Here is a 23,693-nt window from a genome sequence, read left to right as displayed (position 1 = left end):
CTGCTGGAGGTGCACTGCTAAGGCTGGCCATAGATGGTTTGAAACCTGGCCAGCTTAGCAGAAACCGGCCGAGCTTTGAAGCATGTATTGGCAAGGCTGAATTGTACCAAGATGATATGGTACAACCAGCCTGCCAGATTTTCTTGTGATTATTGCCAGCAGCTTCTATAGCCCCTAGCAATAATCACTGTCTTACCCATGCAGTTTCTTCAGAGCCCTGTGCCATGAACAGGGACTCCAGCGTGCATGAGCAGAAGCGACGTCATTGCGGCTCAGCCAAAAGACCTGAAGCACACAAACCCCAAAGGAAGACTAGGTGAAAATCGAAGCCCTGTCAGTGGTGACAGCGCACCACTAGTACTACTAGCACATTATTACATTGCCTTGCAGAGTAAAAGTCCCTTCCACCCCCTGCGTGTTTACCACCGTTTTAAAACAAACTCTCTAAGTGTTACAAGCTTGCCATACACCAGTAGACTTTTGTTTGAATAGTTTTCAGACGGTTAGGTTCCAACTATGACAAAGGAAAATCTGAGGTTTTATAGAAATATAAACTCACTCTAATTGTAATGCAAGTGGATTTTGAAATTATATGTAGAATTTTACAGAGTGGCATGGCAAACACTTTTCAGGGTTTTTATATAAAAATTGGTTGTGTCCATAAGGCTATATTCTGCCACATTTTCTACATTTCTATAGGACTGTTTGATGAAATTCTACTGGTGTTATGGCCAGCTTTATCTTGAAGTTGAACTGGTCTCAATTTAGTTGTTCAGTAAGATCGTGGCAGAGTTTGTCAGACAGCCTTGAGTGACGGTTCACATATGCGATGCGAGTCCACTGCGGTTTCCCGCATCACATTCAAATCGCACGCAGTTCACAGTGCCATATGCGAACCGCTGGGGGTGTCAATACAAAAGTTGACACCCCCAGATCAGTTCCCATATCGCAGTGTGAACTGTCAGTTCGGACATGAATCGGATCGCATAGGTGTGACCCACCATGCAGATTCTGCTGCAGACCCAAAAAAGGGTCCTGTGCCCGAATCCGATGCAATTCTGCCATACAATCTGTATAGATGAATTTGCATCGCATGTGATTTTCAGAGCAGTGCGCTCCGAATCACATGCAATGTCTGTCATTGCACTAATGTGAACCAGGGCTAAGATGAAGAATACACAAATACTTGACCATAGCAATTCAAATAATGCACCAACAACAATATAATGGCTTCCAGGGGAGGGCTGGCAGCCTTAGGCCTGAGAGGCAAGTCCAGTCAAGTGGCCCACTGAACCACCAAATTGAAGGGTCGGGGGGGGGGGGGGGGAAACATCCTCAGCTCTGAGGGTTTTTAAGCTGGGACAGTGGGACCTGTAGTCCTTCACTGGTTGGGGGGAGCGGGGTGTGTGACATCCTGAGCTCTGAGGGGTTCATGTTGGGACCTGTAGTCCTTCCCTTTTGGGGGGTCGCATCCCCAAAAGTGAAGGACTACAAGTCCCAGCATGAACCCCTGAGATCTAAGGATGTGACCCCTTGGATCTCCCGGGTTTGTGCTGTGACCTGTAGTCCTTCACTTTTTTTGAAGGGGGGGGGGTGGAGGATGACACATCCTGAGCTATGAGGGGTTCATGCTGGGACCCGTAATCCTTCACTTTTAGGGGGTCACAGCCACTAAAAGTGGCTGAAATAGTAGCAATGGTACACCACAGTGAAATGCAGAGTTTAAAATTAGTGCAGAAACACAGTATGGGGCTAACAGTGGCAAAGAAAAATAAATGTTCCTGTGTCTGTGGTGTCACCAAAAGAAAAAAAAAAAAAAGTCCCCGTGTCAGTGGTCTCACTGAAAAAAAAAAAAAGTCCCCGTGTCAGTGGTCTCACTGGAAAAAAAAAATGCCACTGTGTCTGTGATGTCAGTGTGACTGGAAGAATGTGCAGCTATCATTGTTTGTGTTTGAGAGGCAGTGGGGGGCAATATCACCTCCTCACTCTCTGTTTTAATCTTAAAAATACTGACCCTATATGCTGCAGCCCTTGCAGGGCAGTTGTGGTCCAGGCCCATTCATGGTCTTATGCCATTTAAGTTTTGCCATGTGTACAGCTCTAAGATTGCAGCTGGGTGTTTGGGGGTGGTAAAACCATGACTCAACAACTTGCTTTTACCTCTCCCCACCTGACTGTGTGAGTGAGTCCTAAGGCCTTGTTTACACTTGTGATTGGGTGGGTGGGGGTAAAAACAGGCGGTTGAGTCATGGATTTACTGCCCCAACCTGTCACATTCAATGGGCAGTATAGTCTGCTGAATGCAACTTCTTTCAGTGCAGCCCCTGATCAGTGTATTCTGACAGCGCAGGGTTCTGCTGTCAGAAGACAATGTCCTAGCGGGGATTCCACCATCCACCCCCTTTGCCTGTCAGTGGTAATGTGATCTGAGCTTGTGCATGCGCAGCTCACACCATATTTACAGTCCACTGTGTGCCACTGTGATGCGACACCCGTGTACATGCATGGGAGTGGTGTCACCGTGGCCTGGCCATTTAAGCTTATGAAGACTAAGCACAAATGGAAGTGCTAGGGAGCCATGTTTGCAGGCAAGTTTGTCATATATGCATATATGCAGTGCACACCAGTGCGTTATGAAGTCAACATGAATTTTGTATTATTTTTATAGGGACTTTGCTGCATAGAATGCACTAGGCTGCAGGGCAGTTGGAAGAATTGAAAAGTGGACAAGGATAGAAAAGGTTATTTGGACTTGTGGAATGCCTAGATCTGACTCCTGAAACTGCATGATGGGTGTAATGCTGCATTATGTGAAAAGATAGCAGATAGACAAGAACAGCAGAAAGGATAAATAGAAGGGGGGGATTGGTGTAAGAGTGTTTGATTTACTGCAGGACTGTATCAGTATTTGGGAAGAAGAGATGTGTAGAGGAGGGAGGGAAAGTGAGGTGGAGGGGTTAAATGAACGATGTAGCAGGACTGATAAGTGAAAGTAACTTACCAGGAAGGAATGCAGAGTGGCCCAGGAGAGGAGATGGATGGGTTATTAACCTGCAGTCAGAAAAGAGATAAGGTCTAGTTGGTGTGCCTCCAGGAATCCAGACTTTGTGCAGAGGGAGAATGAGTCACTTCTGTCAGTGAGGCAGGAGAATCGGTGCTCGGCTGAAGCTCCCTAGGCGCGGAGGAGGAGGAAGATTCTTCTCCGCTCTGAATGCTGCCTCACATTCCTCCTCTAGAACATGACGTCACTGGTTGCTAGACGCCAGGCGGCAGCCAATTCTAGCAACCAGTGAAGAAGATACAGACCAGCAGTAGAACAACCAGGTCTCGGCCAGCCGGGTCCCTCTGCAATAAAGCGGAGCTGCTGCAGTAGTGGCCTTTTCTGGGGGCATCAGACTGACCCAGGGGGAAATTGCCACCCTGCCCCCCGGCCCAGTCCGCCCCTGATGGCTTCCCTTTCATAGAAGGCTCTGTCAAGTACTGAAGAGTATGCTATACATGCATGGCAAGGACAGGACACCAATATCTTCAAATTAGGACATTACAATGCATTGTGCTTTAACCCGGTCCTGCCAGCAATCACTTGATCCCAGTCACTGTTGATGATCGAAACACTATGGGATGGGCATCTGATCATGTGATCACTGACAGTCAATCCGACCAAACAGCCAAGAAACCGCCTCTGATGTGAAGATTCTCGTGAAGGGGAGGTGGGAGCTGGAAGAAAGTGATTAACGAGCACTTGGGCTGTCAATGCATAAAATAAAAAAATAAAAAATGTATAACTATATCTCTCATGCTCTAGGCACAGAGCATGTGCACCTATGCATTGTAGTGCACTGGTCTACACTGTAAATGCCCGCTGAGGTTAATTTATTGATTGGCAATGTGCCACAACAAAAGCATTCTGATTAGACAGATGGAGAGAATGGATGGCACCACAACCAGAGAATGCTTTGCATTCATTTAGAAAATGAAAAGCATTCTCTGATGTCCCTGCCGAGTTGGTAACCTCGTGTTCAGAGCAGGCGCTTGGCATGGGACCCAAAAGATAGTGGAGACCACTGGAGTACTTCAATGTTTTCCAGCTTTCGGGAACTTTTCTAGCAATTTGAGCTACATTAGCTCCTCTGTTGGATCAGACTACATGGGTCAGCCTTCACTCCACATGTGGCAATGAGCCATGACCCTGGCTTTACTTCCTTGGACCACTGCAGTCCGGGAACATTTCAAAAGAGCTGCAGTTTTTGGGTTGCTCTGCCCCAGTCGTCTAGCCATTACAATTTGGCCTTTGTCAGTCACTAAAATTATTAAGCTTGCCCATTTTTTTTCCTGCTTCCAACACATCAACTTCAGGGACAACAACATGATCATCTGTTGCCATCTTGTTATGGCCGAGTGGTGAAATATGTCCACTGAGATTTGGTGTAAAGTTTTTGTTCCAAATTAGATTTTCCAGTCAGTCAATCATGAGCAAATTACAAAACCACCCATTGCCCGAGGCTGGCTTAAGATGCTGTTTGACTTTTAGATAGGGAAAGACGTACGAGGAGTGAAATGGGGAAAGACAGGAGTCCGGCTGGGTTCACACTTATGCAAATTGTTCTTTACGGATAGTCTACAGACGGTATGGTGCCAGCCGAATGGGAAAAAAGCCAACGTGGTACCAATATTTAAAAGAGGCCGGGTAACTATAGACCGGTCAGTCTAACATCTGTAGGCTGCAAGATTTTGGAGGGAATGTTAAGGGTCTATATACAAGCCTTAAATAAAACGGTATTCGTAGTAATCAGCATGGATTCATGCAAAATCGTTCTTGCCAGACCAATCTATTAACCTTCTACGGTGAAGCGAGTTGCCATCTAGATAAAGGAAGGCCTGTGGATATGGTGTATCTGGACTTTGCAAAGGCAATTGACAGTTCCCCACAAACGTTTACTGTACAAACTAAGGTACGTAGGTATGGACCATAGGGTGAGTATCCGGATAGAGAACTGGCTCCAGGGGAGAGTCCAGAGGGTGGTGATTAATGAGGAGTACTCGGATTGGGTGGGTGTGGAAAGTGGGGTCCCCCAAGGATCTGTCCTGGGACCAATCCTGTTTAATTTATTCATAAATGATCTAGGAGGAGGGGATATCCAGCACATTCTCAGTGTTTGCGGATGATCCTAAACTAAGCAGGGCAATAACTTCTATACAGGACGTGGTAACCTTACAAGCAGACCTGAAAAAATAAACGGGGGGGGGGGGGCAACTACATGGCAGATGAGGTTGAATATTGAAAAATGTAAGGTGTGAGAAACCCAAACGCAAGCTACTCGCTAGGGGGGGAACCTCTGGGTGAATCCAAGATGGAACAGGACCTGGGGGTCCTAGTGGACAACAGGCTTGGCAGTGGCATGCAATGCCAGGCCGCTGCAAGCAAAGCCAACAGAATACTGGCATGTATAAAAAAGGTGATTCACTCCAGAAATAGAAATTATCCCACTGTACAAGACTCTGGTCCGGCCACATCTGGAGTATGCTGTCCAGTTCTGGGCACCGGTCCTCAGGAAGGATGTGCTGGAACTGGAGAGAGTCCAGAAAAGGGCAACAAAAATAATTAGGGGAATGGAGGATCTCAGCTATGAGGAAAGACTACAAGCATTGAACTTATTCTCTCTGGAGAAGAAAGGCTTGAGAGGGGATATAATATCAATGTACAAATACTGTACTGGTGACCATAGCATAAGAAACAAACTTTTCAGAGAAAGGGAATACAATAAGACACGGGCCACTCACTAAAACTAGAGGAAAAGCGGTTTAACCCTAAACTACGTAAGGGGTTCTTTACTGTCAGAGCAATAAGGATGTGGAATTCTCTTCCACAAATAGTGGTATCAGCAGGAAGGATCGATTTTTTTTTTTTTTTTTTTTAAACTATTAGATGGGCACCTTAAAGACCACAACATAAAGGGGTATACAATGTACGGTTAACAGCAAACACAAACATCATAGGATGAACTGGATGGATTGATGTCTTTTACAACCTCACTAATTATGTATTTATGGATGTGGATTCCTTGCATCCAACTCGCATGTCAGGAGCCTGTGACTGGCTCTCAATGGAGTCGGTTCACAAAGCACCAGGACGGAGTGAAAAGACAGGAGTCCTGTAGTCTTCTGGTTCATTTCAGATTTGAATTCAGCCATAAATTCAGACCTGAAACGGTCAACAGGGAAACACTGGACCCCTGCTGTGAACCCAGCATTAGAGAGCGGAGTATAAAAGAGGGCAGGAAAGGGGATATTTGCAACAGGGGGGTCTCAGGTCAGTACATAGAATGGTGGAGTCCCTTTGTATGAAAGTTCTAATATTTGCGAAAACTACATACAGGATCCAAGGTCTCCAGGGGTGGAAATAAATCTATCATTCAGCTGTAAAGTCTGATTCTCTATTCTCATAAAAAGACAATTCTGCAGTCTATTTGGTTATAAATGGACTCCCAATGAGACAGAATTAATGCTTGATCTGAGCAGTAATTCTCAATCTCCATCCTCAAATGACAAATATCCAGTCCATTTGATAATAGACAGACTTTCTTTGAGTTGATTTACTGCTAAGATTGCTAAAAGAAGAAACACAGAAGTCTCCTCTTGCAAAGGAAAATGGGTTCCGGGAGGACAGAAAGCAGTGCTATGAGAAGTTTTTAGTATCTCAATACATAGTAACTGAAAGCATGTTCGAAAAATCGAAGATTGGAAGGTCTTGAGCCATGGGCAATCTCACCAACTATGGCACATGGTGGCCTTCTCCCCTACACACTACCCACAAGGGGCAATGAGAGAGAGCTTCTGTTCCACCCAGGAAAAAAAAAAAAACATTTCAAACTCTTCCAGGGTTTGTGTGAGAATGCAGTAGGTCAGTCGGTAGTGGTGCTTAGAGGGGTATACATTTGTGAGCAATATCAGCAGCGAGATCACTTAAGTTTGCTCATGAATTTTGGAAGATGTAGGCGGCCACGTCTTACAGCACAATACATGATAAAAATAGTACAGCAGCCAGGCTTCCTCTTACTCTAATCAGAGATTTTGTTATTAGGGGTGCCAGGGATTTCAGCCTTCCAGAGTTCAAGGCATTGCACACAAGGAAAGAATGCTAGGGGTCCCAGATGGCTGCACTCTTCATTGCGGTGGTTACCCAGCATTTCTTTCCATCTGATAAGATCCATACACAGTGATGACTAAGCAGTAAGAAATATGAACTGATGTACAGTGGGGAAACTTATTTGATTCCCTGCCGATTTTGTAAGTTTGCCCACTTACAAAGAAACGAAGGGTCTATTATTTTTATCATAGGTGTATTTTAAATGAGAGGCAAAATCTCAACCAAAAATCCTGAAAACACATGATACAAATGTTATAAATTGAATTGCAGTTCAGTGAGTAAAATAAGTATTTGATACCCAGCAAAACATGACTTCATACTTGGTGGCGAAATCCTCGTTGGCAAGCACAGAGGAAAGACGTTTCTTGTAGTTGGTTACCAGGTTTGCACACATCTCAGGAGGGATTTTGGTCCACTCTGCTTTACAGATCTTCTCTAAATCCTTAAGGTTTCTTGGCCGTCTCATGGCAACTTGAAGTTTTGGCTCCCTCCATAAATTTTCTATAGGATTAAGGCAGGAATCGACAAACCCCAGGCACCAGATCGCATTGAATTAGTGGCCTGGTGCCTGGGCTATACTGCGGCAGATGTCCTCTCCCCATGCCAGACATCCCAAGTCTTGCACGAGGTGTGGGAGACTCCCGCATGCGGGCTGTGGCTCCGACACCTGCAAGTGCCATGCGATATCCCAGCTTCGGGTTGTTAGAATGGAGTCGATGCTTCCTGTATAGTTCAGGCTCCGTCCTGTCACAGGCAGAGCGATATCAAATGCACTCCGCCTGTGAGAGGAGAGATACAGGAAGCATCAGCTCTGCATGCTTCCTCCAGCGCCGCTCCTCACACTCCGTTGAGGTCTCTCAGAGGAGCCAGCAGTAACCGCCAACAGTACTGAAGTGGTCATGGTTGTTAGTGTTCCTTTAATATATCTCTCAGAAGAAATAAACCTCTGCATACTGATTGCATCCTCTAGTTGTGTTAAATTGGCGGGGGTGGGGGGGGGGGGCACGGAAGGTGGCACCTCCCTGAAATGAGTTTTTGCAGGTTGGGATGTCTGCCATGCAACCACTGCGAACTAAGGTGCCGAGGCTTTGCAGGCCTGCTGGAGCAAGAAGCAGGGGAAACCCTCAGCCCCGCCAGTGACTACTGGCGGGGCTGAGGGTTTCCCCTGCCTGCCCATCTCTTTCCAAAGAGAAGAGGTTGAAGGTGTTGCAGGCTTGATCTTGAACCCTGTCCTTACCGGTGAGTGGACAGGAAGTGTGGGGCAGCTGGTTGGAAAGGCCTCAGTTCCATTTACAACCTCACAAAAGATGAAGTTTATTATTTTTCATTCTCTCCCCATCATGCCACACAGCCAAAGGCCCCTTTCATACAGGCTGTCAGATCAGGTCCGCCTGTCCGTTTTTCAGGCGGACCAGATCGTACCCTTCAGTCTCCTCTATGGAGCGTGGATGTCCACTGACAACCGCCGCCATATGATCCTGTCCACCAAAAACAGATGGATGGTGGTCCTATTTTCCATCCGTCTGGCGTATCGAATCAGATGGCATCAGATGGAAATGTAAAGGCAGTCCATTTCCATCCGATTGCCCCCACAGAGGAGAACGTGAGTGTGTTAGTGTTCTCTCTGCATAGCGTCATCTGCCTGCTCAGCTGGAATTAGCGGAGACATACCCACTGAGCAAACGGATTCCGCTTAGCCAAGGAGCCCTTATGTGAGGGGCCTAAAATGGCATGAGTTACTGGATCTCTTATCGCCCCAACCTTGCTGCACTGTCCTTCCCTAGTGAGCCACTGCCCACCACACCATTAAGCCAAGTACAGACGGGCCGAATGCCAGGCAACATCAGCCGGTTCAATAAAAACTGGCCGCTTTTCAGCCCGTGTGTTTGGCAGGAGGTCCGAAAGAAGCGGACCATTCGGCAAAAAAAAAAAACAAAAAAAAAAAACTGGCTAACTTTTACAGCTGGCTCCTAGATTCCAAGCAAATCTGTCAAGCCCTGGATTAAGGACTGGAGACTGACTAGGCCACTCCATGACCGTAATATATATATCTCAAAAATGTTAGCTGAGCCTGTCCGTGTGCAATCCAATTAATGTTTTTAAACCAAAACTTTACTTTCAAAAACCACAAAATTGCTATTATTCAGTGACAAACTTTCTCATGTACAAAAAAAAAAAAAAAAAAAAAAAAAAGGTAGTAGTCCCAGATGACTTATTCAATTCGTGGTACTTTTCCCTTTAAATGTGCTTCTCATATTACACAGTTTTTCAACCTTCATCCTTGTGGATTTCAGTTAATACAATTGTGTGGTGACTCCCACCACCTTTCACCACTGCGCTCACCTCCAGTTTAGACCTGTTTCCAGGTCTAAAATCACCTTCCCCCTCTGGGGTTAATTCCAGGCTCCTCAGCTGTTGAATCTCTTTCCACTCTCCTCACTGAGCTGGCTTTGTATGGACTTCCTTTCCTCCACAACCCCTCAGTATAAAAGATACACTCCCATTGTGTAGTATATCGAGATTTCACATTTATTGCATAATATCCACTTACATTAAAGTTTGAGACAGTGTGCTTTAAAAAAAATATTTCAAACGGGGCAGCAGCTCCCATATGCTCTTCTATGTTCCATAAAACGGTCCTCTGTCAGCAGACTCCTCCCATGCATATCACCGCAATCACGTGACTTCAAGTTACAAACAAGCACATGAAATTCCCTCCCGCCCATATATGCGCACGTACAAACGTACAAAAAACTTGCCACCTGGAGATGCTCTATATAACAGTTATTCGCGGTTGGTCAATGGGAAGAACATTTAATTTATTGGTGATCAATCAAAAGATTATTGTGGTCAGTGCTTACTAAAGACGGCCATAGATGGTTCGAATCTCAGCAGGCTGACTGTACACAAGTCGATTTATAGGTTGACTTGGGTATAATAATTAGCATGTCAAATTTTACATGCGATTGCCAGGAGCTATAGCCACTAGCAATAATCACTATGTTGTCCCAGCAGGGATGGCTCGGGTGGCTTATATTCCACACTGGGAGAACAATAGCTCTGCAGGAGGAATCCCCCCCCCCCCCTCAATACTGACTCTGATTAGCAATTTTCTTTACCGTAAACCTAATTGAATGAAAGAAATTTTCATCTATGGCCTGTCTTAGTTTAATGACCAAATTTTCTCTTTGCTCAATGAACCCCTAGCAAGATCTTGAGTAACCTTGCTTGATAAAAGTTTGTCTAAAATACAGAGCCACCAATGACTACATTTAGCATCAAACCTCCTTTGCATATATTCAGTATGTGTGGACTCAAGGTAAATATGCTGAAGAGCAGTGCAAGTCAGTCTATGACCACATAACTAGCAGTCAGCGCAAAAGAAAAAGTGAAAGCTTAAAGGCTCGTACACACTGAGAAAAATTGGGCAAACATTTTCACCCAAAGAACTTTCGTATAATGTGTACACAGCTTTCCACAGCCAATTCAGAATTTTTGTATGGAAATTCTGGAAGGGACAATTCAGAAAAGAAAGACTGCACATACGGTAATCAGAAACAAAAAAAAGCCCTCAGTTCAATTTATCTTTTATGTGCATTTTCAAGCTTCTTTGCATGTTTTTTGGCACTTATACTTAAACTCCTCTCAAAATGTGCAAGTTTGGTGGGTGGGGGTGGTGGGGGTTGGATTGGTTTCTGCCTTTAAGAGCATATGCCTGTAAACTCTTGAAAAAGGTCATAATGTGCATGGACACATTGGCTAACATAAAAGGGGAGTTTCCAGGCAGAAAAAAAAACAACTCGAAAGCCTGTAGGAGCAGCAGCTTTAAGATGCCTAAACCTTGTATGTGGTGGCTGTATTCGTTTTTTTCCCCTTTATTTTAACCTAGTAATTGTGCAACAGTTCCTCTGAGCAGCATCGTCACACTAGGTAAAGCGAGTGTGTTAGGACTACATACCACCTTCTGCCCTTCTCCATAACAAATGGGAGTCCACAGAGATTAACATTAGGGATGCACCGAAATGAAAATTCTGGGCCGAAACCAAAAATGCAGGATGCCCTTGGCAGAAAATCGAAAATTACCTTTTCCCCCCAAATTATTTTAAAATAGATAGAACAGGGGCATACACCGAAAACAGGCAGGCGTACACCTGTAGCTGCCACCCTGTCGCAGTATAGTGGTTAATTTAATTACCAATGGCATTAGTATTATGCAGCATGAGGGGGTTAATGTATTGTCACTGATAAATTAGTGACCGACCAGTGGCAGTTAATAAACCCCTTTGTGCTGCATTAGTGCAACCAGTATCAGTGTTATTAACACTGGTTGCACTGATACTGGTTGCACTAATGCAGCACAAAGGGGTTAATTAACTGCCACTGGTCGGTCACTATTTCATCAGTGACCAGTAGTGACAATACATTAACCCCCTCATGCTGCATAATACTAATACCATTGGTAAGCTCGCCTCCGCGGTTCCCCCCCCCCCCGCCTCAGCATCCCTCACCATCCCAATGCAATCTCCTTACTTTCACTCGGCTCCTCCTGTGTCCTTCCTTTCAAAAGACACGCCTCTGGCCGGCGGCCCGCCTCCCGATGTCGTCACTACTAAGATCTATGCATGAATGAACACACATGCACAGATCGTAGTAGTGACATCACCAGGAGGCGGGCCGCCGGCCAGAGGTGGGTTTTTTGAAACCTGTTCTGCACCCGCGGCAGCCATCTTTAGTATCGGCATTTTTAACCCATTTTCAGCCGAAATGGAATAAGCCCATTTTCGGCTGAAAATTTCGGTGCATCACTAACATGTAGCAATGTTAACTGATCGAGTTCAGAAGCAGAGAGAGTAGGAAGTTATCAGCTCACAGGATTTCTGGCTGGACAGCTTTTTCTTTGCACTCGTAGAAATATTTTTTACGGGATATTTAAACAGAACAAAAAGGGATCAAATATTAGAAAACGTATAGTTTATATACAACAAGCATATCACAGAATGCATATTGTGTATCAGAAGTACAAAAATACATGACAACTTCCACAACAAGTGGAAGTCTTGTCCACTAGCATGGAAACAAAATGCAGTGCATTAGAAGGAAATGTCCAATGAAGATGCTGCACCCAGTGTGACAATAGCTCCATAACAAGTTCATTAGAGACATCTAAATCAGGACAATAATAGCACACATCCCTATCCTCCATGACGCGTGTGAAGGAGTCATACTGTCTGAGCTGTGTACTCTTTATAGATGGGGTCCATGTGACTCTGGCATGTAAAATGTTGGAGAAGTCAGTCAGCAATTGGATGAAGAGAACATTCCTCACGGTGCTCTTATCTAAGGAAAGACCGATTTGTGGGCATTTCTGGAAATCCACTTACAACCTACTGAAAGTGTTAATAAACCCACAACAGTAAAATGAATCTGTATATAGAGTAAACCATGCTTGTTATGCTCACTGTGGAACCTAAGGGGTTAACCCTCAGCATTGTGTAAAAAGGCTGTTTGATCCTGTCTTCTCTGATCCTCCCCTTCTTCCACAGTCCCTAATCCATCTGATAGAACAGAGGTTAGGGGACAAGATGCACATGCTCAGTTTGGTGTGTATTGCTAGAGAAGTTGTTTTTCCTGGGAGTGCGCATTTGATGAGCACAGGGCCAATCAGCACTGTCCAGACAGAGGTTCAGGGGTCCTGCAGCCTCACAGGACAAAGGAGAATGGAAACTCCTCCTATAAAGCTTTAAAACAGACACTGATAGAAGTCACAAGACGGTTCTAACTGGTGATAAGGTATTTATCAGTTTAGATTTACTAAAACTTCCATGTTGTGTGTGCTGTGAGAGACCACAAAGTGAATGCAGGGTCCTGGGTTTAGCAACACTAGGCACTGTGGGGAACCTAAAATACAGAACAATGACTGCCACCAAGTCATAGCCTCCTAGGTGACCAATCACAGACAATCTGTAGGCGCTACGATCACCTAGGCTTACACAATCTACCTCAACTGTTCCATCGCTGTGACTCCCCACTCATCACCTGTGCTGCCAGGATAGCAATTGGTCCTGTAACTTAGGAGTAGAGAAGCTCTGCACAGCCACTGTCCCACACAACTTTGGCACTGCACTAAGGTGTCAGCTATTCTTCTCTGCTGCAGCCCAGCTAGATCTTAGACCCAAGTACAAGAGGAAACCTAGACGTCCAGGATAATACCCTGGTCTTGGCCATTGTCACTCTAACATTAGCTGTCTGGTGCCCAGAACAAAAACAGCCCCCCCCCTCCCCCCATTTCCCAGTATACTGGGGTCCCTGTCACAAGGCTCATTGCTTCCCAACAAAACCCTACACGATCTCTTATACACACACACCTAAGCCATCCAAATAAATGTGCATTAGAAGCTACAACATATCAGGTAAAGCCCATCTCATTTCCTGGCTGGAGAATATCCAGCATTATCCAATTGTTCCCTCCCCAGCCTGTCTCTGGTCCGCCTCTTTCATTCATTGCATTTCAGTTCTTTCAAACATGGAGGCTCAGCACTACATGTGGTCATTACCTAGAAGGGTCTGCATGCAAAAACAGCCTGCCTAGAATGGCTGTTTTTGGCTCCAGATTAACATCCACCCCTTTACATTTTTTTTGGAATTCAGGTCTTTTGATCACTGAGGCTCATCACATAGGGGTATTGATACAGCAGCATGTATTCATTGTGCCAAATAGGGCACTGTTGACTTTTCCCACCAGTTATCTTGCCTTGCATAGAAAAGCACAGAGACTTGTGATGTCAGTGGGCTTAAAACAAGGTATGTAATTAAAACTGAAAAGGTTTAATTTATTCATTTCAGTGTGTGTTTTGTAACCTCAAGCAAAAAAAAAAAAATAAATAAATAAATAATAATAATAATTTGCATTGCTCTAAACGGAGGTTGATTACACCTGAGCGCTCAGGCGCTGTTACCAGAAAGAGAAAAGTTTTTTTGGCACTTTGTATTTTGGCCCTTTAGACTCCCAACTGGAGCACCTGAGTCAGCATTTTTCTTCCTCCAAACACGGCGAGTCCCCCCTCAAGAAGGCACATGTACAGTCATGCCAATGAACATCTAAATGATTCAGAGGATTGAGAGAAAGTGCTGTGGTCAGATGAGACTAAAATTTAGCTCTATAGCATTACCTCGACTCACTGTCTTTGGAGGAAGAAAAATTCTGACTATGACTTTAAGAACACCACCACTACAGTCAAGCATGGAGGTGGAAACATGATACTTTGGGGCTGTTTCTCTGCTAATGGTACAGGCTGATTTTGCCACATTGAGGGGCCAATGAAAGGGGCCATGCATTGTAAAATCTTGGATGAGAACCTTCATCCCTCAGCCAGAACACTGAAGATGGGTTGTGGATAGGTCTTGCAGCTTGACAATGACCCAAGACATACCGCCAAGGCAACAAAGGAGTGGCTCAAGAAGAAGCCCATTAAAAAAGGTCATAGAGTGGCCTAGCCAATCTCTAGACCCTAAACCTATAGAAAATTTTATGAGGGAGCTGAAACTTCGAGTTGCCAAGAGACAGCCAAGAAACCTTAAAGATTTAGAGAAGATCTGTAAAAAAATTTTTTTAAAAAAAGTGGATCAAAATCCCTCCTGAGATGTGTGCACTGCAAACCTGGTCACCAACTACAAGAACGTCTTACCTCTGTACTTGCCAACAAGGGGTTTCTCCACCAAACACCAAGTCATGTTTTCCTTGGGGATCAAATACCTATTTTACTCACACGAACTACAACTCAATTTATAGCCTGTTTTAGGTGTTTTTTTTTCTTCTTGATTTTTGGGTAATATTCTGTCTCTATCATTCAAAATAGACCTATGATAAAAAATGACAGACCCTTCATTTCTCTGTAAGTGGCCAAACTTAAAGTCTGCAGGGTATCAAATAATGGGATTTTTGAGTTACCGTAAAATCCATTTCTCTGATGTTCACTGACGGACACAGCCCCTGATATTCATAATCATTGGGTTATACTGCCCCCTACAGGAGTAGGACAGTAGGCAGAAAAATAATCTGGCTATGCCTATGGGCAGTCCCAGGGGATAAACTCCCTCTCTCTGCTATAGCCACTCAGTTTTGTTACAAGCAGTGTCAGGAGAATTTTAACTCCACAGAGGGATGGGAGCTGTGTCCACCCGGGAGTGTGTGGCCAAAGGTCATTGGAAGAAGACCACCAAATCTTATACCTTTCCCTTGATGGTACTCGAGGCCAATTTCTGTTTTGATTATCCAGAGACTGAGGAGTATTGTTCCATTTGCTCAGAATGTCCTTTTGCAGGGACCTCGTTTTGAGCTGTGCAAACAGAACTGCTTCGAAGGTAGACACTTTCAGGCCCAGCACCCACATTTAAGTCCGGAGGGATGACCAATTGTTGGACAGCAGGAGGCGAAGTGCAGCCTGCATTTTCTGGAGTTTGTCCAGAGGAAGGAGCACTCTGGCTAAAGCCTCGTACACACACACGTGTCGAAAATTGGCAGGGAATTTTCAGCCAACGTCCGATCTTCGGCTTGTTAGTATGGTGCTTCCAACAACCGACTTTTCGGACGAAAAAAATCTGGTGTGCAGACTATAAAATTTTTGTCTGCCGTCAAACACGGCCGATTTTCGTGCAGTCAGTACTGATTTCGACAAGGAAAAATCTAATGAGCAAGTCTGGGCATGCTCAGTGAAGAAAAAACACAAAGAAAAACAAACCAACACATGACATCACTTCTGAAGTAGATCTTTGTTGGGCGAGAAAATTCATGTGCAGTCTAGGCACATTCCAACCAACAAAACACAACTCTGGACAAAAGATGGACGATCGGTCGATAATCGTTGCGTGTGTACGGGGCTTAAGGCCGAGTCCAGAGTCAGGCCCAGATAGTCCAGCTTTGTCGATGGAACCAGAGCAGGCTTCTGAAAATTCAGAATCCAGCCAAACTCCCGCAGAGTTCGTATTGTGATCTGCAGGTTCTCCACCAGAGTGAGACTCCGCTCACAGGAGATCGTCCAAGTAGCCCAGTACTGCGATCCCCCATTGACATAGCAAAGCTAGCACCGGGGGGGGGTAACACTTTTGTGAAGACCCGAGGAGCAGATGCGTGACCGCCACAAACTAATAATGATCCTCTCCCACAGCAAAGTGCAGAAAACGCTGGTAAAGAGCACATATTGCAATGTGAAAGTAGGCATCCTTGATATTAATAGAGACAAGGAAATCCCAGAAGCAGGGATGCCACCACTGTTTGTATGGACTCCTTTTTGAACGTCTGTACCCACACAAAGCAGTTTAGCGCCTTGAGGTCCAGGATTGGACGCACTTTGCCTTCCTTCCTGGGAACTGAACAGGTGTGAGCAAAAACCCTAAAAATGTTCCGAAGTCAGAACCAAAATAATCACCCCCTTGAAGGAACAGGTTTTGTACTGCTCCAAACAGGCCCTGTAAGCGGCCTGGGGAAAGGTGCAAGTTGGAATGAAAAAAACCTTGCGGGGGGACAAGAGTGAAACTCGATCTTGTAGCTGGACCAAATGACTTTGTGGACCCAATTGTCTGCAAACCAGCGAAGACGTTCCCCCACCCCCGATACGAGTGAGGGCACACCTTCATGACGAAGCAGCTTGTCCACAGGTCTGGAGAAGACCGATCTTGGCTTGCCAGATCAAGTTCATTTGGATCCTCCAGAAGAGGCCCAGAAAGGCTAAGAGCCCTTGTCAGTCGACCCTGAAGGAAGAAAAGAACAAAACAAAAAAAAACCAGCCGAGAACAACGAGGTTCCTTGCCCCAAGTAACCTGCGGAAGTAAAGTACTCTCCCCCCGTGAGACCTTTATTGATGCCATCCAGGGTAGCTCCAAACAGGTGATCTCCTTTAAAAGGAAGATCAAGGCCTTTTTTGAAGTCTGATCCGCAGATCAGCACTTGAGTCAAAAGACAAGACATAAGGCATCACAGATAAACTGTAGCCCCTGGACCAGCTGGTCCGCCAGCTCACTACCGGACTCAGATCCACTGATCCAGCCGGAACGCCACAGATTCACCCCCCCCCCACTGATCCAGCCGGAACGCCACAGATTCACCCCCCCCCCACTGATCCAGCCGGAACGCCACAGATTCACCCCCCCCCCCACTGATCCAGCCGGAACGCCAACGGATTCACCCCCCCCCCCCACTGATCCAGCCGGAACGCCACAGATTCACCCCCCCCCCCACTGATCCAGCCGGAACGCCACAGATTCACCCCCCCCCCCCACTGATCCAGCCGGAACGCCACAGATTCACCCCCCCCCCCACTGATCCAGCCGGAACGCCACAGGTTCACCCCCCCCCCCACTGATCCAGCCGGAACGCCACAGATTCACCCCCCCCCCACTGATCCAGCCGGAACGCCACAGATTCACCCCCCCCCCCACTGATCCAGCCGGAACGCCACAGATTCACCCCCCCCCCCCACTGATCCAGCCGGAACGCCACAGATTCACCCCCCCCCACTGATCCAGCCGGAACGCCACAGATTCACCCCCCCCCCCACTGATCCAGCCGGAACGCCACAGATTCACCCCCCCCCCACTGATCCAGCCGGAACGCCACAGATTCACCCCCCCCCCCCACTGATCCAGCCGGAACGCCACAGATTCACCCCCCCCCCCACTGATCCAGCCGGAACGCCACAGATTCACCCCCCCCCCACTGATCCAGCCGGAACGCCACAGATTCACCCCCCCCCCACTGATCCAGCCGGAACGCCACAGATTCACCCCCCACTGATCCAGCCGGAACGCCACAGATTCACCCCCCACTGATCCAGCCGGAACGCCACAGATTCACCCCCCCACTGATCCAGCCGGAACGCCACAGATTCACCCCCCACTGATCCAGCCGGAACGCCACAGATTCACCCCCCACTGATCCAGCCGGAACGCCACAGATTCACCCCCCACTGATCCAGCCGGAACGCCACAGATTCACCCCCCACTGATCCAGCCGGAACGCCACAGATTCACCCCCCACTGATCCAGCCGGAAGGCCACAGGTTCCCCGCCCCCCCCCCCACTAATCCAGCCGGCATGCCACAGATCCCCCCCCCACCGACGGAGCCAGCTGGCATGCCGCAGATCCCACCCTCCCCCACGGAGCCAGCCGGTACGCCACAGATCCAGAGGGCCCGATTGATAGAAATAAAAACTGTCAGTGTTGCTCCAGAATAACATCAGATTCTGATCGTGTCACTTGGCTGGACGTATTAGACAGAGATGATGAAGATTACCTTAACAGAGCTGGTACTGGACAGCCTGGCACAGGAGCCCATACCCCACTGGGAGATAACCCGGCAGCAAAACGAGAGTCAGCGCTATGAAAGCCAGGCACACCAGCCATAACCCCACTGACAGCCAGGCACACCAGACCATATCTTGCTTTGAAAGCGCCAGGCACATCAGCCTTTACCCAGCTGGAAAAAGACAGCCAGGCAAACAGGCATACACCCCCTCCCCCTTCCAGGGGACAGCCAGGCACACAGGCCGGCCTACACCCCCTTCCAGGGGACAGCCAGGCACACAGGCCGGCCTACACCCCCTTCCAGGGGACAGCCAGGCACACAGGCCGGCCTACACCCCCTTCCAGGGGACAGCCAGGCACTACACCCCTTCCAGGGGACAGCCAGGCACTACACCCCTTCCAGGGGACAGCTAGGCACACAGGCCGGCCTACACCCCCTTCCAGGGGACAGCCAGGCACACAGGCCGGCCTACACCCCCTTCCAGGGGACAGCTAGGCACACAGGCCGGCCTACACCCCCTTCCAGGGGACAGCTAGGCACACAGGCCGGCCTACACCCCCTTCCAGGGGACAGCCAGGCACACAGGCCGGCCTACACCCCCTTCCCGGGGACAGCCAGGCACTACACCCCTTCCAGGGGACAGCCAGGCACTACACCCCTTCCAGGGGACAGCCAGGCACACAGGCCGGCCTACACCCCCTTCCAGGGGACAGCCAGGCACACAGGCCGGCCTACACCCCCTTCCAGGGGACAGCCAGGCACACAGGCCTACACCCCCTTCCAGGGGACAGCCAGGCACACAGGCCTACACCCCCTTCCAGGGGACAGCCAGGCACACAGGCCTACACCCCCTTCCAGGGGACAGCCAGGCACACAGGCCTACACCCCCTTCCAGGGGACAGCCAGGCACACAGGCCTACACCCCCTTCCAGGGGACAGCCAGGCACACAGGCCTACACCCCCTTCCAGGGGACAGCCAGGCACATAGGCCTACACCCCCTTCCAGGGGACAGCCAGGCACATAAGCCTACACCCCTTCCAGGGGGCAGCCAGGCAGTTGGGTAGGATAATCCCCGGCAGTGTCCTTGGTATTGGAGATCAGCCTTCCCCTCCCCCGGCCTCCTCACAGACAGCGCCCCCCTCGGATAGATGAGGCCTGGCACTGTCCCCTCAGTTCCCCGCCTGGACCCCGGTGAGGCCGGCTCAGCTTTCCCATTCCGGAGGCCGCCATGTTGGAGACCGGCAGAAGCGGCAGTCTGTCACACTCCCCTCACCTCCACATCTCGCCCCTTGTTCTTGAAGCTCTTGATCCGGTGGTTCTCTAGGCCGGCGCTCTCCGCCATGGCGGCTGTGTGAGGCTCTCGGTGATCTCTTCTCCCGTTACCGGCTGCGACACCACAAGGACCGCGCGAGCCGCACTCCCCCGCCCTGCGCGCACTCGCCTCGAGGAGGAGGGTGAGGGGGCGGAGCCGCGACGTCACTCAGAGGGTGGCTGAGGAAGCGGCTGGGTTTCTGGAATCGCGCGGCACTTGCTAGTCAGGCGCGGACAGCTCTGTCGCGTGCCCTGTCACGCCCCCAAACTCCACAGGCCGTTCCCTTTATTACAAGCCCCACAACCGTTTGAGGTGCGCGTGCTGAGTAATGTTTATTGTAAGTGTCGCGATAAAGTTCAGAGAAGGAGAAAAAAAAAGGTGTTCAGATGTGTAGCGGCGACGTTCCGCGTCACGTGATTAGGAAAGAACTCTCCAGTCGATTGAGTCACCTCCCTCTGCCGCGAGCCACTGGCCCCGCCCACCCGGGTAAGCCCTCTCTTCTTATGAGAGGGCGGAAGGCGGTGTTCCCTGTGCTGCCTGCAGGGGGTTCCGTCACTCCGCATTCCTCCTCCCCCCAGTCACACAGAATAAAATCCATTTCTTCTTATACATTATAGACGCTCTTCGGGGCCCCCCACTTATTTGTGAGTCAGCGCTGAGCTATTTATAGAAGTCATACCTGGCAACCCCGCACTGACCCCTCCCTTCCTACTCATCCCAAGAAAAAGTATGTGAACCCCCCTGGGACTGAGTAATCTGTCATAAAATGGGATCTGATCCTCATCTAAGTCACCCCAATAGACAAATAATTTCAATGTCTCCTGTCCTTACTCAACACAACAACTTACTGACTATAACTTACATATATGAGGGGGGGGGCAGGGCGGCTCTGCTACGCATGATCTGACACGTCTGGGTAGGGGGCGCCCATGTACACCGCCACCAGCCCACTACCGCTGATATTATACACAGAGGGGGCTGATCTGCGGGTGACTCCATGTCCGCTGGGACGCACCAATCGATAGGCAAAGAGCAAGAACGGCGATCTGCCCATGTACACCGCCACCAGCCCACTACCGCTGATATTATACACAGAGGGGGCTAATCTGCGGGTGACTCCATGCCCGCTGGCACGCGCCAATCTCTAGGCAAAGAGCAAGAACGGCGATCTGCCCATGTACACCGCCACCAGCCCACTACCGCTGATATTATACACAGAGGGGGCTGATCTGTGGGTGACTCCATGTCCGCTGGCACACGCCAATTGCCAGGCAAAGAGCAAGAACGGCGATCTGCCCATGTACACCGCCACCAGCCCACTACCGCTGATATTATACACAGAGGGGGCTGATCTGCGGGTGACTCCATGTCCGCTGGCACGCGCCAATTGCCAGGCAAAGAGCAAGAACGACGATCTGCCCATGTACACCGCCACCAGCCCACTACCGCTGATATTATACACAGAGGGGGCTGATCTGCGGGTGACTCCATGTCCGCTGGGACGCACCAATCGATAGGCAAAGAGCAAGAACGGCGATCTGCCCATGTACACCGCCACCAGCCCACTACCGCTGATATTATACACAGAGGGGGCTGATCTGTGGGTGACTCCATGTCCGCTGGCACACGCCAATTGCCAGGCAAAGAGCAAGAACGACGATCTGCCCATGTACACCGCCACCAGCCCACTACCGCTGATATTATACACAGAGGGGGCTGATCTGCGGGTGACTCCATGTCCGCTGGCACGCGCCAATTGCCAGGCAAAGAGCAAGAACGACGATCTGCCCATGTACACCGCCACCAGCCCACTACCGCTGATATTATACACAGAGGGGGCTGATCTGCGGGTGACTCCATGTCCGCTGGCACGCGCCAATCGCTAGGCAAAGAGCAAGAACGACGATCTGCCCATGTACACCGCCACCAGCCCACTACAGCTGATATTATACACAGAGGGGGCTAATCTGTGGGTGACTCCATGTCCGCTGGGACGCACCAATCGATAGGCAAAGAGCAAGAACGACGATCTGCCCATGTACACCGCCACCAGCCCACTACCGCTGATATTATACACAGAGGGGGCTGATCTGCGGGTGACTCCATGTCCGCTGGGACGCACCAATCGATAGGCAAAGAGCAAGAACGGCGATCTGCCCATGTACACCGCCACCAGCCCACTACCACTGATATTATACACAGAGGGGGCTAATCTGCGGGTGACTCCATGCCCGCTGGCACGCGCCAATCTCTAGGCAAAGAGCAAGAACGGCGATCTGCCCATGTACACCGCCACCAGCCCACTACCGCTGATATTATACACAGAGGGGGCTGATCTGTGGGTGACTCCATGTCCGCTGGCACACGCCAATTGCCAGGCAAAGAGCAAGAACGACGATCTGCCCATGTACACCGCCACCAGCCCACTACCGCTGATATTATACACAGAGGGGGCTGATCTGCGGGTGACTCCATGTCCGCTGGCACGCGCCAATTGCCAGGCAAAGAGCAAGAACGACGATCTGCCCATGTACACCGCCACCAGCCCACTACCACTGATATTATACACAGAGGGGGCTAATCTGCGGGTGACTCCATGCCCGCTGGCACGCGCCAATCTCTAGGCAAAGAGCAAGAACGGCGATCTGCCCATGTACACCGCCACCAGCCCACTACCGCTGATATTATACACAGAGGGGGCTGATCTGTGGGTGACTCCATGTCCGCTGGCACACGCCAATTGCCAGGCAAAGAGCAAGAACGACGATCTGCCCATGTACACCGCCACCAGCCCACTACCGCTGATATTATACACAGAGGGGGCTGATCTGCGGGTGACTCCATTTCCGCTGGCACGCGCCAATTGCCAGGCAAAGAGCAAGAACGACGATCTGCCCATGTACACCGCCACCAGCCCACTACCGCTGATATTATACACAGAGGGGGCTGATCTGCGGGTGACTCCATGTCCGCTGGCACGCGCCAATCGCTAGGCAAAGAGCAAGAACGACGATCTGCCCATGTACACCGCCACCAGCCCACTACAGCTGATATTATACACAGAGGGGGCTAATCTGTGGGTGACTCCATGTCCGCTGGGACGCGCCAATCGCTAGGCAAAAAGCAAGAACAACGATCTGCCCATGTACACCGCCACAAGCCCAATACTGCTGATATTATACACAGAGGGGGCTGATCTGCGGGTGACTCCATGTCCGCTGGCACACACCAATCGCTAGGCAAAGAGCAAGAACGACGATCTGCCCATGTACACCGCCACCAGCCCACTACCGCTGATATTATACACAGAGGGGGCTGATCTGCGGGTGACTCCATGTCCGCTGGCACGCGCCAATTGCTAGGCAAAGGGCAAGAACGACGATCTGCCCATGTACACCGCCACCAGCCCACTACAGCTGATATTATACACAGAGGGGGCTAATCTGTGGGTGACTCCATGTCCGCTGGGACGCACCAATCGATAGGCAAAGAGCAAGAACGACGATCTGCCCATGTACACTGCCACCAGCCCAATACTGCTGATATTATACAAAGAGGGGGCTGATCTGCGGGTGACTCCATGTCCACTGGCACACGCCAATCGCTAGGCAAAGAGCAAGAACGACGATCTGCCCATGTACACCGCCACCAGCCCAATACCGCTGATATTATACACAGAGGGGGCTGATCTGTGGGTGACTCCATGTCCGCTGGCACGCGCCAATCGCTAGACAAAGAGCTAGAACGACGATCTGCCCATGTACACCGCCACCAGCCCACTACCGCTGATATTATACACAGAGGGGGCTAATCTGCGGGTGACTCCATGTCCGCTGGCACGCGCCAATCGCTAGGCAAAGAGCTAGAACGACGATCTGCCCATGTACACCGCCACCAGCCCACTACCGCTGATATTATGATATTATACACAGA

At 49.2% G+C, this 23,693-nt stretch overlaps 1 protein-coding gene across 1 annotated transcript in view; it reads right to left on the bottom strand.

Moving 5' to 3' along the window:
• The window catches only part of KPNA3 (karyopherin subunit alpha 3), a 128,885-nt gene extending 108,960 nt beyond the window's left edge, over window positions 1-19,925 (bottom strand). Inside the window, exon 1 of the mRNA XM_082245243.1 lies at window positions 19,722-19,925. Coding sequence (XP_082101369.1) covers window positions 19,722-19,790 — 69 coding nt within the window. The 5' untranslated portion in view covers window positions 19,791-19,925. The remainder of the gene's footprint in view (window positions 1-19,721) is intronic.
• Between the last annotated feature and the right edge of the window lie 3,768 nt (window positions 19,926-23,693).

The sequence above is a fragment of the Pelophylax lessonae genome (assembly GCF_965119305.1).
Source record: "Pelophylax lessonae genome assembly, chromosome: 2".
Classification (NCBI taxonomy): domain Eukaryota; kingdom Metazoa; phylum Chordata; class Amphibia; order Anura; family Ranidae; genus Pelophylax; species Pelophylax lessonae.
This window is presented reverse-complemented; position numbering and strand designations above follow the sequence as displayed.